The sequence below is a fragment of the Centruroides sculpturatus genome, unplaced genomic scaffold (genome assembly GCF_000671375.1).
Source record: "Centruroides sculpturatus isolate CEXI.00-Female unplaced genomic scaffold, Cexi_2.0 scaffold3, whole genome shotgun sequence".
In the NCBI taxonomy this organism is placed as follows: Eukaryota; Metazoa; Arthropoda; class Arachnida; order Scorpiones; family Buthidae; genus Centruroides; species Centruroides sculpturatus.
In genome coordinates, this window is record NW_019384366.1 from 101541 (window position 1) to 118275 (window position 16735).

The 16735-nt window shown below is 28.4% G+C and overlaps 1 protein-coding gene across 4 annotated transcripts in view; it reads left to right on the forward strand.

The window, feature by feature from the left end:
* The first annotated feature begins 418 nt into the window (after positions 1-418).
* The window catches only part of LOC111612406 (multivesicular body subunit 12B-like), a 30532-nt gene continuing 14215 nt past the window's right edge, over positions 419-16735 (forward strand). The window contains exons 1-4 of one of the 4 annotated variants that reach the window (XM_023353616.1): positions 419-458; positions 3162-3211; positions 7362-7463; positions 14806-14901. In XM_023353616.1, the coding sequence (XP_023209384.1) occupies positions 443-458; positions 3162-3211; positions 7362-7463; positions 14806-14901 (264 nt within the window). In that variant the 5' untranslated portion in view covers positions 419-442. Of the gene's footprint in view, positions 566-3161; positions 3217-7361; positions 7464-14805; positions 14902-16735 lie in introns of all 4 variants that reach the window. The other 3 variants (XM_023353637.1, XM_023353623.1, XM_023353631.1) reach the window with 3 other exon arrangements.

Sequence of the window (16735 nt, forward strand, 5' to 3'; positions counted from 1 at the left end):
AATATATTATCGTAATATTATTTGGATGGGTTTAAGATAAAATAACTTTTTTTGGCATCCAAAATAACGTTTAAAATGAATAAATAACTTACGGTTTGAATTATCGAAGCGGATTTCTTTGACTTTCCATACCATTCTCCCAAATCACTTAAATGTTTAATAATTTTTCAACTGTTTAAAAATATTTCTATAGATTATGTAATTGTATCTTTCAAAATAAAGAAAAGTCACGCTGATTTTGCGTTGGATTTTTTTTGTTTTTATCATCTGATTCATACTTTTTTCCCTCCTCTAATTTACAAATTTAATATTTTTTGTAAAAATGTAATATTAATATTTTAATATTATAAACAATAAAATTATTTTATATAAACTAAATTTATATTAAAAAAATTTATTTATTGAAAAATAGATAAAAGGAATTTGTAGATGGCGTAGTTAGATGTCATCTCTGTCGGGTAAGTTGTATTTTGGTTTCTAACTTTAATGTTAATGTTGGAAGTACATTTGAAAAAAGATTTAATATAAAATCCTTTTTTAAAGTGAATTAATTATAAAGGATAAGGTAATGCTTTGATTAAAAACCTTACAATTTGTTAACTAATTTAAAAAGTTTTACAGCTGATTACATTATTAAGCAGTTCTTGCTCAGTTACGTTATCCAATTGTTTGTTTTACTTGACTTAAACACAAAATTTATATATATTTTTTAAAAAATTAACTCATTTTTCAGACATTTTGTAAAAGCTACATGAGATAAAGTTTACATAATCAGTCTTAAATTAACTACAGTGGCTCACAGTGAAAATGAAACTGTATTCATGAAACAGGAAGTTACATTGGCTGCATTCAGCAGACTCAACAGTTCTGGAGCTGTTGAGTATTTTTCTGCTGAACACCCTTTACAGTAGCACTCTTTCAGAACATGTTCAGTGTTTTAACATCACATTTGATAGCATCTTTCGTTTATGCTACCTATCTCTTTCTGAAACTGACCAATGAAGCTTTTTGTTTCAATGCAATGTCACTCGTCATTCAGTAGATCCAGGTTGCGACGTAACAGCTACCAATTTGCTCAGTTACAACTGTTGAGTCTGCTGAATGCAGCCATTATGAGCTCAGAAAAACTAATTGTTTACAAAATCACAAAGTAAGAATTACAAAGAGAATTATTGTTTCTTTTATAGTAAATTTATTTATTTACAAAAACAATTTTGAGAGATTTGATAAAGTAAAGATGAAGTGATATAAAATTAATCTTGCAATAAAAATAATATATTTAAATAAAATAACTGATGAAAGGATTTCTTATAAAGCTTATACAAAAATCAGGCCGACGAGTCTCGTGTGAGTATTGTATACTGCAAGATCCATCGTAGTTTAGCAAATACACCAATAAATACATTTCGTGTTAAAATGGGATGTCATACTGCAAGTGAAGAGGTTTGCAACTGATTATATTTAATTTTGAGCAAAACAAAAGTATTTCCTATATAGCTGTAATGGTGAATAAACATGCAGCAACTGTTTGACATATAAAAAAGACATAAATTGAACCAAAGCAAAGATTTAGCCCAAAGATGATATTAATGCTGCATGATGAAAAATTGATTGTGTAAAAAATTGTCAAAATTTTAAGCTGAGTGCTCTAACAAATGAAGTTGAAAAGTGTTTAGGGAAAAAAATAAGCCTAGAAATTATAAGAAGAATGCTAAGAATTTGCATGAAAGAGTAGCTTGGAAGAAGCCATTTCTTAATGAGAAGAATAAAAAGTTATGATTGGAGTTTGCAAAGCAAAATGTAAATAAAGATTTAATTAAACTACTGGAAAAGTGTGATTTTTAGTGATAGTGAATTCAATCTTATGCAGTCAGATGAACATGTTAATGTATGGCAATTGAAGAATTGCAACTTGAAAAAAATTATCATGTTTTTTTGTTGCTTGAACCTTTAAGCAATAACAAAACATGATGGGGGAAATGTGGTGGTGTGGATTGTGTGTTTTAGTATGGAGTTGGAAACTTGCATTTTATAGAAGGTAGGTACTATAAATAAGTTTATGTATCTTAATATTTTGAAAACTAATTTGAAAGAAACTGTTGAAAATATGGGGTTAGGCAATGATTCCAAACATACATTGTAATTAGTCAACTATCTAGGGTCAATTAAAACTCCTCCACAGTCACCTGACAAACATTATTGAGAATTTATGGACAAAATTTGAAACCAAAATGCAAAAAAATCAAAAAGATGATCTGAAAAAAGTCATTGAAAGGAATATGGGTAACAATTTCATTTGATTTACATGAAAAAATTAGTGGAATCAATGTCAAGACATCTGAGAATAGTAATACAGAATGAGGAAAATGTAACAAAATGTTAGAATAATAAGTTTTAGATGTTTAATGTTGCAGATCATTGAATTTTTGCATTATTGGCTGAAGTGTCAATTACAAATTCAAAGTTTAATCACTACATTTTGATAGCCTAAATTGTAGTAGCATTAAAGTACATAGTTGCAATTAACACTATTTTTTTTCTGATTGGCTACATGTTTGCCTTGTGTCTTATTGGTTAAAGAAAGTTGGGCATTATAAACTGTGACAAACTATTTCTGTTAAGGTATGTCGAAAATGTTTTATTTATACTTGACGCTGGTATGTACCATAATTGCTATGGTACAGTATTGTATTAATACAATACAATATTTCCAATCAAACCTATTACTGTTTACTGTGTAGGAACTTCTGTATCTCAACCTATCTCAAATTTTTTTTCTCATTCTCATGAGATTAGAGACAGACAAACTGGCTAAACTGTGTTTGTTCATAATTTACACCAATCATCAATGTTCCAGGATTCAAATAATATGTATCTATGTTCTTCTGTTTTGTTCCATTATATTTAAAAAGTGTTTGATTTATAGAACAATCTGATGAAGGCCATTAAAAACAAAGGTCTTAGTTGTGGATTCAAATTTTGAAATTGCTGATTTAAAAGTTTTGTGAATTTGTCTGAATAATTTTAACTTATATCACCAAACACTGATTCTTTCTCTTCAAACTCAACACAATAAAATAAATTTAATATTATTAAATCAAAAAGTTTAATATATTTGTTGAAGTTTTAACATGATTAAAATAATTCAGTTCTGTTTTCAGAATTAGAGAAAGAAAATTGCCAATTGGACTCAAAACAAAAAGTGAAAAATGTAAGGTAAAGCAATAATCTACAATAATTTGAAAATGCAATAACTGTGACAAATAGCACAGCTTATTTTAGAATTTTATTCAGTTCATTGTTTAATCTTTAACAAATTTGTTTCATTTTAAAAAATAAATTATAATTTGCATTACTTTTTACTTGATGGTTTTAATATAATTGCTTGTACTTACACTTTTTCCCAATTATGTTTTTAAATGCAAAAAAAAAGAAATCGTTTAATCATTATCATAAAGTACTCAGCAAATCACCAAACATATAAATAACACCTTATCCTTGCCGAGAAATATATTTATTTCAAAAAACAAATGTTTTCAGCCTGATTTACAGACCAGTATCAAGTTGAGAACGAAATTGGAATTAAACCATTCCGTTAATAGAATACAAAATTCAAATTAAAAATCAAATAAGCAACGGAATAACATAAAAAATAAATAAAATTTAAAAAATAGAATAAAGTGTTATTTTTATGTTTGAAATTATTTAGTCATAAATTTTGCCTTTAAAAATTCTAGATTGACTGGAAAGCAAAAATTGCTAAGAAAAATTCAATTACTTCAAAACTGTAGTAAAAAATTTCTTATGAGATGTGGAACAAAGAAATGAACTAGGAGAATAGTCATTAATGCTATGACAAAAGTCATGTAGTTAGCCTTGCTGGTGATGATATCAAAAATATCATCAGTAATTATAAAGGAAATGCAGTTAAATTATAAGAAGAATTATAAGAAATGCTTTGGCTTTGAGTTTAAAAAAAAATATGAAAATGCAGTTTTTAACTACCCTTAACTGAAGCCTAGCATTAAATGAAATAATGTATCAATACTTTGACAAAAAACAAGTTTAACAATGATGGGCCTAACTTTAAACTTTACTGTATAACATTTAAATCAAAAAGGCATATTTTTCCAAACCAATATGTTAGAGGATTTGTTATGATTTGAACCAAGCTATCTAACCAAAGAGCTAAGCCAGTTGTCTTTATCTGAGCAAAAATTCTAAAAAGTATCAAAACATAATGGCAGACATTCTGTTCCCAAATGCACCAAATGTCTGTCACTTATGCATTGACCAAAGCTTGGTTTGCAACTGATGTGAAAGTATTTGATCAGTCAAATCATAGCCTTGGTCTATATAATATCTATGGGTATTTTAGTTTGTGTTGCTTACAAAAATTTTCACTAGTTTAAGTTGAAGGAAATACTCATTAATGTAATATAAATTGCATGATTAGAAATGTTTGTTTTATATAATTTCAGTAATATGATTGATTAAATTTATCAAGTAAATAATTGATTTTATTTGAGTTTATTTAGTTATTGAACTTGTTTATATTGCTTTCACTTGAAACAGTACATTATTTCATTTCATTGTTTAAATGAACTGAATTAAAGTTTAAAATAAACTGTTAGTCTATATAAAGTCTATTACATACAGTCATATCTCAGTATCTGAATTCACTGTATCCAAATTCCTGCTCCAGTTAATGCTCATCATGATATCTGAATCAAAGAAAATCCTGATATTATTAATTTATTTGAAACACATCTAATGAAAAAATGAGAAAGTTGTACAGTAAAAATAAAAAAATAGAAAGTGATGCTATTCTCAATATTAATTCTTGTCTGTTAAGTGATTTTTTTTTATTTTTAGTGTAATCCTAAATATACACATTGTCAGATGGCATTAAAAACCATCTGATAGTGTATGTATCTAGTGTTATATAATATTTTGTGTGAAGTTTAGCATACTATTTAAGAATAAGCTCATAGGATTACACTAAACAGTTTATTATAGTAGATTCACTACTATATTTGTATTGGTATTCTATTTTAATATGGTAATAATATAAAATGTAGAGAGTTATTGTTTTCATTGCTGTCTACTGCATATTAAAGAAGATTCAGTTCATATATAGTTTCTAATATAAATACTAAACAAGCATTTTTGTTATGTTACTGCTTACAAATATGTGCTCTAATGACATAAGTGTTTGTTAGTAAGGTAATTAGTTTTTAATGTTTAATATGTTGCTAACATCATGGATTGATAAGTAAATAGATATTTCTTTGTGTTTTTTTCAGTGTTTTAGTGTCATTGGGTAAATTAGTTGATTATTTGGATGAACTGAGAATGAGTAGACTTTTTTCCATAAGAAATAATGAAAAGCACTTTCTGATATCTGAATTTTTGATATTTTAATCATTTTTAGGAACTTGTTAGATTTGGATACCAATTGATATTACCTAATGATTATCAATATATTAATAATTGGTGATCAACAGCTTTACATTTTTCAAATTATTGTAGATTGCTGCTTGATCTTATACTTTAATTAATAGACCTTACATAGTTTTAACTTAACAGTGTATGTGAAAATGGTACAGTACAGTACAGTACAGAGTATGAGTACAGTACAGAGTTTTATAACTTTTCTCCTCTGAATTTGCTGAAATAATTTGTTATAATATATATATGTTACAATTAGCATTTTACCTAATTTTATAAATATTTATTTAATGTAATGATCAATTTTCAAACATAATTAAGTCTTTGAGATAGGACAAGAAAATAAAAGATTTGAGAATAATTACATCTTGAGATTCATCTCTTTGAGTCATTGCTAGTATAAAATTTTATATGATTCATAATAAATAATTCAGACTTCATGATTGAGCTGGAATGAGAATTCAAAAGGAAATGAAAAGATAGAATAAAGAAGTTGAGTGATAGATAGCTATAGGAGAGTATAATGTTAATAAAAGGATCATCTTATTCTCTGAGTCAGGCAGCCATTAAGACAATTAATTCTGTTCAAGTTAAATCTAGACTGATGTAGAATTGTAAAATTTTAACAAACTGGCTTTCAATAACAAGGGGTCCAGGACATTCTGGAATAAAAGGAAATGAAAATGCAGATAGATTTACTAAGCAAGGGGCATCTTCACCTATGACTGATTCAGGACCTTTGTGGGATTGCAAGAAGTAACATTAAAGTGTTTTAAAAGACTGGAAGTTGAAGGAAATTGCTGTGGAATGGAATGTGACTATCAAATTGAAGATGATTGATATCTAGTGCTCTTTTACAGAACACCAAAAATTATGAGATTTGTGAGAAATTTTACTTTGTGTATGGGGATGATGATAGGAAACACTCTTCCCCATTATGAGCTCTTTATTATACTTCAAAAGCACAAATTTTTCTGATGACTTCAGTGACCTATGTATTTTTTTTTTTTAAAGATTTTATTTATTTATTTTTTTGGATTACCCAAGTAACTTCAGCAGTTTTTGTAGAAGCTTTTTTTTTCTGTATAAATTTTGTAATGAAATAAACAACAAAAGCACACTGTGATAAATAAAATGTACAGTACATCCACCATAAACCAAAAACAGTGAAAGCTGTATAGTTGAGTTAACGCACCGTTTTTGGTTTATGGGGGATGTACTGTATGTCTAATTCTGTAATGGACATAATATAAGGTCTGAGTAACTAATAGACATTTTTCTGCAAATAAAAAGCATTTCCTCTCATCCCTTTAGTTGTAAAAGTAGGGAAAAAACCATGACTTAAGTTATTTCTTTACCCCATAGATGGATAGGTAAGGATGAAAACAAACATCAAGTAAAAAGAAAAAAAAAAAGAAATCTTTATTAGTTCATATATCACCTATTAGGTGATATATGAAATCTTTATTAGTTCATATATCACCTATTAGGTGATATATGAACTAATAAAGATTTCTTGTTGTTAAGGAGGATGAGATTTATTTTTTTAAGATACATTACAAAGTTATGTCATAATGTTATTGAAGTTACATAATCATTTAGTCAGAGAGGTGTTTCTGTTTACCCCAAATTATGATATTCTGCTTGTAAATTTTTCAAAGTTATAATAAAAACATCTGTAAATAACAAATGTCATTTGTTAAAAATTCAAATTTTCTAAATAACAGTTCATAAACATTTATTAGACACTTATTTTGATACATAAAAAAATTTTTAATAGAAACAACTTTACTGTAAAAATTTTGAATATATTTAATTATCTATTATGTTGATGGTAAAGAATGTTTATTAATTGTACAAAATTATATTTTATGAATTTTTATAACTCTGATAATTATTATTGAAATTAGAACAAAATGGAAGATTTAATGAGAGCTTTGCCAGATAACCGTCCAGTGACATCAATTTGTATTGTTGAAGATCCTGGTAAATGTCCAGCAGGATTTCAAGTGGTATGTTAAGAGAAATCAATGATATTTCTTTTTTGAATAACAGTAATATATTAAATTATTTGTATACTTTCTGTACATGTATGCCTTATTCTACTGATTTTATATGTATACTTTTTTGAAATTTGTTGTCTTTCTAAATATCAAATTTTTAAAATTACATTTTAATTTGACTAATGCTAATAAAAATTCTAATTTCTACAAGATTTCCCCAGCCAGATACACAAAAATTGGAAAGATACAGCATGAGATCTCTTCAATATAGTAAAGTTATCAGAAACATAATCTATATATATAAAAATGGACGTGTGTGTGTCCCTATATTTCACTTTTCAGCCAAAACTACACATCGCACATGAATGGTGTTTGTATGTAGTAGTAGCCCCATGTCTCCATTCGTGCACTATGGTGGTTGCATCTCGATAGCTATAAGGGTGTGGGAGATATGGGGGCTTAAAGTGGTTGACTTCGAAGATTTTCTATTTCGATTTTAAAAATGTTCGAACTGTTTTAAATTCGAATTTGAATTCAATTCGAATTGGTTCGATTATAGAACAATTGTAAACATTCCAGAAAATTGATCAAATTGAAAATAGTTTGTTTGACTGGACGTAAAAATTCTCTAATTAGTCAGGAAACGGGGGACCTAATTCTTGCGTTCTGTGCTATAAGGGTGTGGGAGATATTGGGTTGAAAGTGGTTGACTTCGAAGATGTGTAACAATGGAAGTGTCAACAATGGAAGTGTCAACAATGGAAGTGTCAACAATGGAAGTGTCAACAATGGAAGTATCAACAGTGGAAGTGTTTAGTAACAAAGAAAGTGTTAATATAAAGCGGTATGCAAGATTTACAGGCGGTTTTTTGCGTTTTTGCGGGAAATCGAACATATTTTTAGACTCGTGTAAAAATTCTATAATTAGTCTGAAAAATGGGGACCTAATTCGTGCATTCTGTGAAAACGGGTAAGATTGGCTATAATATAATTATCTTAATCTTCACTATTGTTACTTTTTGCCTAGCGAAGCAGATTCTTGCAGCTAGATTCTAGATTACTTAGAAAAACAGTCTTTTATATATAAAAAAAACTATATTACATACAAATAAAACCCAGTGAAGCGGGTCCTTGCAGCTAGTATTCTATAATCTTTATCTTATATTCACAAAATACATTGTAGTGTTAACAACAATATACTTATATAACAAACGAACTGATAAATATACTATTAATAAAACACACCTTTAATAATCCAGCTAATAAAAATTTATAATATAATAACGTTTTCAATCGTTTCTTAACGATCTTCTTCAGTTACCATAACATAGAATAAAATCAAACACAAAAAAGAATGTAAATACGAAATTAAAATATAAATAACGGCAAAGTAGATAAAAATAAACGAAAAATAAAAATTAATCCGAAAAAATGTCCCTTAACAAATAAAAATAAATAGTCATTAATTCTTGTAAAAGGATCGCCATGTGGTAGGTAAAGAGTCCGCGTCTCTATGGTTGATGCAACAAGTTTTCTTGTGTGCCTTAAAGATCTCTAATTTCTCCAGATATTTCATTGTATGTGAATTTGTCGTAGGTTTAATAATTTCTACCTGATCCCAATGGACTTGAATGTCGTGTTGCGTTGTGTAAGACGATAGCGCGGTGTTGTCAAGTTTCTTATTAATCATATATTTATGTTCTTTGATACGTTGTTGCAATTTGCGCATTGTTGCGCCTACGTAGACAAGATCCAAATTAAAACGCTGATTGTGTAATGGTATAGAATAGATTTCTGATGCCGATTTCCAGTCATAATGCTTCTTATCGTTTCTTAATAGCTTGAAAACTGTAGGATTGCGTCGATATACTACACTGAAATCATTAGCCTTGGCCGTTTCTTTATGTATTTGTCTCAAAAACGGGACATAATTTAAAACCATCTTTTGTCTACGGTCTACTGTGGGATGTCGTTGTTTAGTTGTTTGGAAGGTTGTAATAAGATTCTTTATGATTTCCTTTTGGTATCCCTGTTGTTCCGCAATCTTTAGAATGTAGTTTAGCTCCGCCATTGTGTCTTTTATACTAGAACAGTGTGTATAAGCCCTTTTTATCCAGGACCTAAAGGCCGCCAATTTGATGTGATGCGGATCGATTGAATTATGCGGAATTAAAGTGGGTTGATAGCATGGCTTTCTGTATATGCTGGTTCTGATTTCTCCCTGTCTGCAAGCGATGGAAATGTCCAAAAAATTTACAATACTATCACTCTCCTGGTCCACTTGTAGTAATAAACCGTAAGGGTTATTATTGATCCTATCCAAAAATTGCTGTAGGTTAGGTTTTCGTTGCCACAAGATGACTATATCGTTGACGTATCTGGCGTACAAAATGATAAGGTGTTGGAATTTGGGTAGAATTTTGTTTTCGAGTTGCCGTAAGACCAACTCACATAGAATCGCTGATGTGGGACTACCCATCGGTACGCCTCTTCCCTGCAAATATAATTCGTTCTCAAACTCAAAAAACAATGGCAAAAATTTTGAATAAAAAAATATTTACTCTCTTAAAATGTTTTAATTATTAAAAAAGTAAAACACTACTAAAATCTACAAGGCATATATTGTTAAAATAGATGGTTTTTACTTTCGCGACCAAAATAAAAGTCAAATTTTTGTTATTAATACATACTATATTTTAATCTTAATTATTAATAACAAATTTGGATTTATTTGTAGATCAATAATACTGTCACCAGAATAAGTTGCTGAACATTAAAATTGAGGGACAAATTGTTTCTGCACTTTTTTTGATATTGTTTGTTAATGCCTGTATTAAAACTAAGAATTGTTATATGGCAGAGGTTATGTGAAAAGAATTTGTACAATTTTGGAAATATAATTTTATTGATTAATTAAATTTTAAATAATTATTATTATTTTCAAATTATAATTATTAAATTATTATAATTTGTGTGTAGATTTACTTAATATAGAAAATATTTTCAATGTTACAGACAATATCTGTCAAAAGATAGATGAATATGACAGTGAAAGAAATCCAGTCTGTAACTCCTAAATGAACTAAAAATGATAGTATTTTTATTTTATTAATCTAAAAGAATGATTACTGGCTAAGATTCTTGGATATCATTTTTGTTGTATTTGATAATTTGATATGCAAACTGACTGACTTACAAGAGATGCAATCAAAAAGTTCTGGAACTCTGTGTATAAAAAGCACACAACATATTTTATTTAGCTTTGATAGTCATCACCTTTTAAAATAGTTGTCTTCTGCATGAATGCATCAATTCCAGTGTTTCTAACATGCTTGGAATGCTTCCTGGAAGTCCCATTCTTGGAGGGTGTCAAGCACCATCTACAATTTGCACTAGATATCCTCTACTGTATCAAAATGGTGGCCCTTCAACTTGAAATTCCTGTTTTGGAACAAGAAGTCAAGGGGTCATCATAAAATGCTGATGGAGATCCACAAAGATTTGGACATAATGTGACTTCTGTTTGGGGCTCAGGAACCTGGACACAAACTTTGCTGCAATGCTACACATGTTCAGTTCAGATATCAAGATCACCTGCATTGTTCCATGCAACATTGATTGACCTTGGTGACAATGTCCTTGATGGTTATCTGATGATTCTCATACACAAAATGTCAAATGTTCTCAACAGTTTCAGGAGTTGTCCTCATGGAGGATCAGTCTGACTTATCCTTGTCCTCAAGTGTGCATGCCACCAGAAACATCTTGCCTCATTGGTTCATTGCTTTATTGTTGTAGGCTTCCCAAAGCATTTCAAGGATCTCTGTTGCTGTTTCTCCAATTTTACACCAAATTTGATGTTAGCTCTCTGCCCAGTTTCAAATCCCTGATGAGATTGCAAAGGCACACTAGGACATTGTTGATAATTTGTGTAACACAATCTCCTACCAACATAGCACATTGCCACTTTGCATACTGACTTACGGACACCATATGTCTCTCTTGCTGTATACTCTTGACTGTTCTGCACCCCTTTGCATTGCTAGACTTAGTCTTGGAACTTTTTGATTGTCTCTCCTAATGTTATGGATTATCATTATTATAAGATTATTATGACATGTTATAACAAGATAAGTTTAGATTTTTTATTTTTTTGGATTAAATTATTTAAAATTATTAATAAATTTTATTAATTTAATGTAAAATGTAACAATTACAATGGATTTATTTGTATGTACAGACAGTACTTGACTTTTGTATGTACTGCACTCCTAAAAATTTATATGAAAGTCAAATGTCTAGTGAAGCAATAGTGTTTCATGTTATAAAGAGGGTTCCATTTTCAGAGAGCTAAAAATAAAAACTGTAAAATCGCATAGGATATGAAACTTAGTTTTTTACAGTGAATATGTAACAAAGTGTAAAGAATTATTTAAAATGTTTGAACTATAAATTAAACATAAAACATACAATAAAAATTAATTTTTGCAAACAATTTTGATTAAAGTTCATACTCTATGGAAGAGTGGAACACACATGTATCAATGAACTTAAATTTCAGAAGTTTAATGCTAGTAAACTGGGGACAAACATTTTCAATATTTGTGAGAGCTCTTCATCAGGTCTGGTGTTCTAATTTAGAATGTGAGAAAAAGAATGTTATGTAATATGAAGTTTTGAAAAAAGGAATGTATGAGGTATTAATATAAATAAAACTCAATTAACTATACATGAACTTCTGGTCTGAATCAGACCAGAAGTCACTTGATTTTAGTTCAAAATTTTTACCTTACTATATAAAGTGATAAATTTGATATAGAATTGATTTTTATGATAATTAAAATTAAAGTATTTTAATTGTAGTTCTGCATTGTGATGATGTCACAATAAGTAAATTTGAATTTTGTTTATAAATAGTACAGCTAAAGGAAAAAGATATGCAAATGTTTATTCAAACAGTTTTAGTAATTTTGATTAAAATAGTAAGTTTAAAAAAAACTTTATAATTCAAGTATGGTAAGACAATATAAGTGTTAAGAGAAAAATCTATATATATAAAATTGCTTGTCCTGACTGACTGACTGAATGACTCACTGATTCATTATCGCCCAGAGCAAACCGCTGGACCTAAAGAGGAGAAATTTGGTACACAGTTAGGGTACGTCATGAAAACGCACACTAAGAAGGGATTTTTCGAAATTCCCATGTGGGGGGAGAGGGAGAGCATTAAGGTTTAACCGGAAGAACGGCTTCTACTGTACTATTTTAGATGCGATTTTTTTGTTTTTATCTGCGTTTTAGTGGGATACGCCATGGCAATGCACACTAAGAACGGATTTTTAGAAATTCCCCCGCGGGGGGTGAGGGAGAGCATTAAGGCTTAACTGGGAGAACTGCTTCTACTGTACTATTTTAGATGTGATTTTTTGTTTTCAACTACATTTAGTCTTCATTGAGTACTTAGGTGTATTAAATTGATAACATTTCAGACATTGTTATAAATATTTTTATTCATTTCGATTTTAAAAATGTTTGAACCGTTTTAAATTCGAATTTGTTATTGCATATTGGTTCGATTATAGAACAAATGTAAATGCTCCAGAAAATTGATCAAATTGAAAATAGTTTGTTTCATTCTCGGCAATTCTCTTCAGCTGTAGGTGTTATATAGACCTAACAATTACTATGGTTATTGAAATATTGAATGTAAATGGGGTTTGCTTGCAAAACCTCTGCAGACAAAGTTGCGGGTAACAGCTAGTATTCTAATATTTTTAAAGCTTTGATGTAAGGAAGTTAAAATTACATATGTTATTATTTTGGAATATAATTTCTTTAGATATAATTTTATAATTTTGATAAAATATAAAAATTTTAAAAGGTAAGTACAGGCATACCTCGACTTACGTTGTTTCAAGTTACGTCGTTCCCGATTATATGTCGTTTGTCAAAAAAGTATATGGAAAAATAAAAATCAAATTTAAGTCATTTTACGTCTTTCAAATCAAATTTAAGTCCGACTTTACGTCTGTCTGCCACAAATATTGAAGTCGTAATATCACTAGAAAAATGTTTAAAGCACATAAAATCATATTAAAATATATACATTCACAAGTATGTACTGTATTTACAGTACATGCATTCGTAAATTTAGATGACTTTTTTTCTGTACTATATTAAAAACTAAAATTTATTTGTTTGTAAGCTTAAAATAGATTTTTATTAACCATATATTATTAAAATGCATTAATAAATAAAATACAGAACTGGGAATGGTAACTTACGGTTTAGCTTAGTAGATAAGTAGATTCGGAGACAAGTAAATTCGACTTACGTCGTTCTCCTGGAACCAATTACCGACGTAAGGCGAGGTATACCTGTATTCCTATTAAGTAGACCCAAAAAAACTTTTTAAAATTATTTGATTTAATTTCTTTATGAACATCTGTGTAAAATTTTACCGTTAAAAAATGTTTATCGTTTGTAATTTATAATAATTAACACTGATACTGGATTCAAATTTTTTTTAAATCTTAATATCTCTAAACCATTCAGTACAAGAATATAGATTGTTTGTTTGAAAAACACTTAGTTTGTTAAATGAATAGTTATTACTTTAAAATGTTTGTTTTTAAGATATCAAAGTAGTTATTCTAATTTTAAAAATTTTATAAATAATAAATATGAAATACTTGTGATTAATAGTAATTTATATTTGTATTAGTATGCCTGTAATCTGAATGTGCCATAATTAAAAAGCAAAATTATTTATTAATAAAATTGCTAGGATGATAAGTAGGTTTAAAAAAAAAACTTTTTTAAACATTAGGAGAGAGAATATATTAAAAATGTTTTTGCATTTTTTTTTAAGTTCCTTGTTGTCCTGGCAATTTTATTAGTATATTTTTATAATTATGCCATCAGCAAAGGGATATTTTTAACATTTTACACATACAGGTGGATGAGACCCTCAAGATAAAGATTAACTCCACTATAAAACTTAATTTCCTGAAATGTAAAAAAAAAAAAGAACAAAATGTGAAGACATTTTAAATATATTATTTCTTTTAATATTTTTGTGAATTTTTAAGTAAAATATTTATTCTTAATGAAATGTCTATAATTTAAAAATAATATTTAATTTTTAGATTTTATTTTGTTTATTTTACATCTTGCAAACATTGTAGTATAAATATATATTTCATTTAAGTGTTTATTGTTGTAGAAACATCATTTTGTTTTTAAACATTGCATTGATACAAATTTAAATAAAAATAAATTCTGGTTTTGGGATTTATTAATAATTAAATAATTTAGATAATTAGAACTCATGTTTTTAATTGCATTCTAGGTAGACAAGACATTTGATCAGGATACTGATGCTGATTTATGGAAAGATGGATTTTTCAGAAGAATTACAAGATACATCTGTATATCAAAACAAGAAGTAAATATATATGTATTTAATTATAGTAGAGTGTCATTTATCCAAATCAATTGGGGACTGAGGTTGTTTGGATAACTGGTTATGTATGAAAAAATATATTAACCTATCCAATATTGAAATATTTCTCCGTTGCATGTCGCTTGGCGTTGAATTTTCGTCGACGTTAAGCCTAACATAAACTTTTTAAAATAATAATCGTGGCTATTGTATCATTAAAAATTATTTCATTTTTTACAAACAAAATAAATATATTGAAAAATATAAAAACAAAAAAATATATATATATACTTTAGAAGTTAATCTAGTATCAAAAACATTCAATTCAGCATGACACACAGTCCTTAGAAAAACACCACACAAAAGTGTCAGTGCTGCCAGCTAGAACACATACACAAACAAAAAATATTGGAGTAGCCCAAGACATAGCCAAAGATTGCAGCACCACAGCACTAGCGAAAATTTAAACTTGTCAACTCTGTAGGTTTGCTTTGGCACATCCAGAATGTGTGGATGGATTATTTCTCATCAACTGCTGCTGCACTCCTTCCGGTTGGACAGAATGGGGTTATCAGAAATTAAATTCCATGTATTTACACTCTTCTGGAATGACTGCTTCTACTCAGGAATATCTGATGTGGCATCATTTTGGAAAAGTCACAGAAGAAAGAAATCATGATCTCATTCAAGTTTATCGACAGTATTTCAATAAATCAATAAATGCTAAAAATTTGGCAATGTTTATAGACACTTTTTTGTCAAGAAATTCTTTTCAATAACTGACGTTTCGGATAACAGACTTTTGGATAAACAACGCTCTACTGTAAATATTTAATAAAAGTTTTTTTAGCCAAAACATAAGTATAAACTTTACAGAAAATATGATAATTTGTGTCTTTTAAAGTAAATTTTTTCTATCCACAAGTTCCCAGAGATGGTTTATGTATTTTCCTGTATTGTACTAACACCACCATTGCGCCGCCATTAAGATACTGCAAGAACAATGAAACCGCAGAACTATACATTTGAGAATGTAGTTGATTCTGAAATAACCAATAGAAATTCATTCATAATGATCCCTTTGTTAGTAATTGATAAGAGTTTCATATTTTAAATTATAAACAGAGTATTTTCAATTGTTATTACACAAGTTTAAATTTTTTTCTAACATAAAGGAAAAAAAGCATGCTATTTGTGTGGTGGGAAAATATGTTTTAAAACTGATTTAAAAAAAATTAAAGTAAAATTAACAAAATCTAAATCTTATTTTAAAAATTTTTATCTCTCAAGAAAATAATTGGCAAAATTGGCTTCTATAATTTTTACTAATATTCCACTGTTATTATCTATCAGGAAATACTTTTATATTACTGTTTAATTCATAAAGTAGTACAAAATATTCACAGAATATCATAGAATTAAGTTGAATGCAAAGTTTTTGGATTTTGTATAGTTTATTCTACAAACTTGTATTTTCTAATTTATTTTCAGATGAACATTGTATTCACCAAATAGTACTATAAAATCATGGAATAACAACATGAGATAATGGCCACCTTTGTTATTACAGTCGACCCCCCCATAACACTGTTGATTTTTCCGTTTTATATGAATTCCATGTTGTATGAGTCACTTAGATTTTACAAATACATGAGCCGTTCACAGCCTGGCACACATATTTGTAAAATCTAAGTGACTCGTACAACATGGAATTCATAAAAAACGGAAAAATCAACAGTGTTATAGGGGGTCGACTGTATATCCAGCTATATTTGAATACCTTATTAAAAAGTAAAGCCTTATGATTACCAAGAAATGCTTAATTATAGGAGTCTTG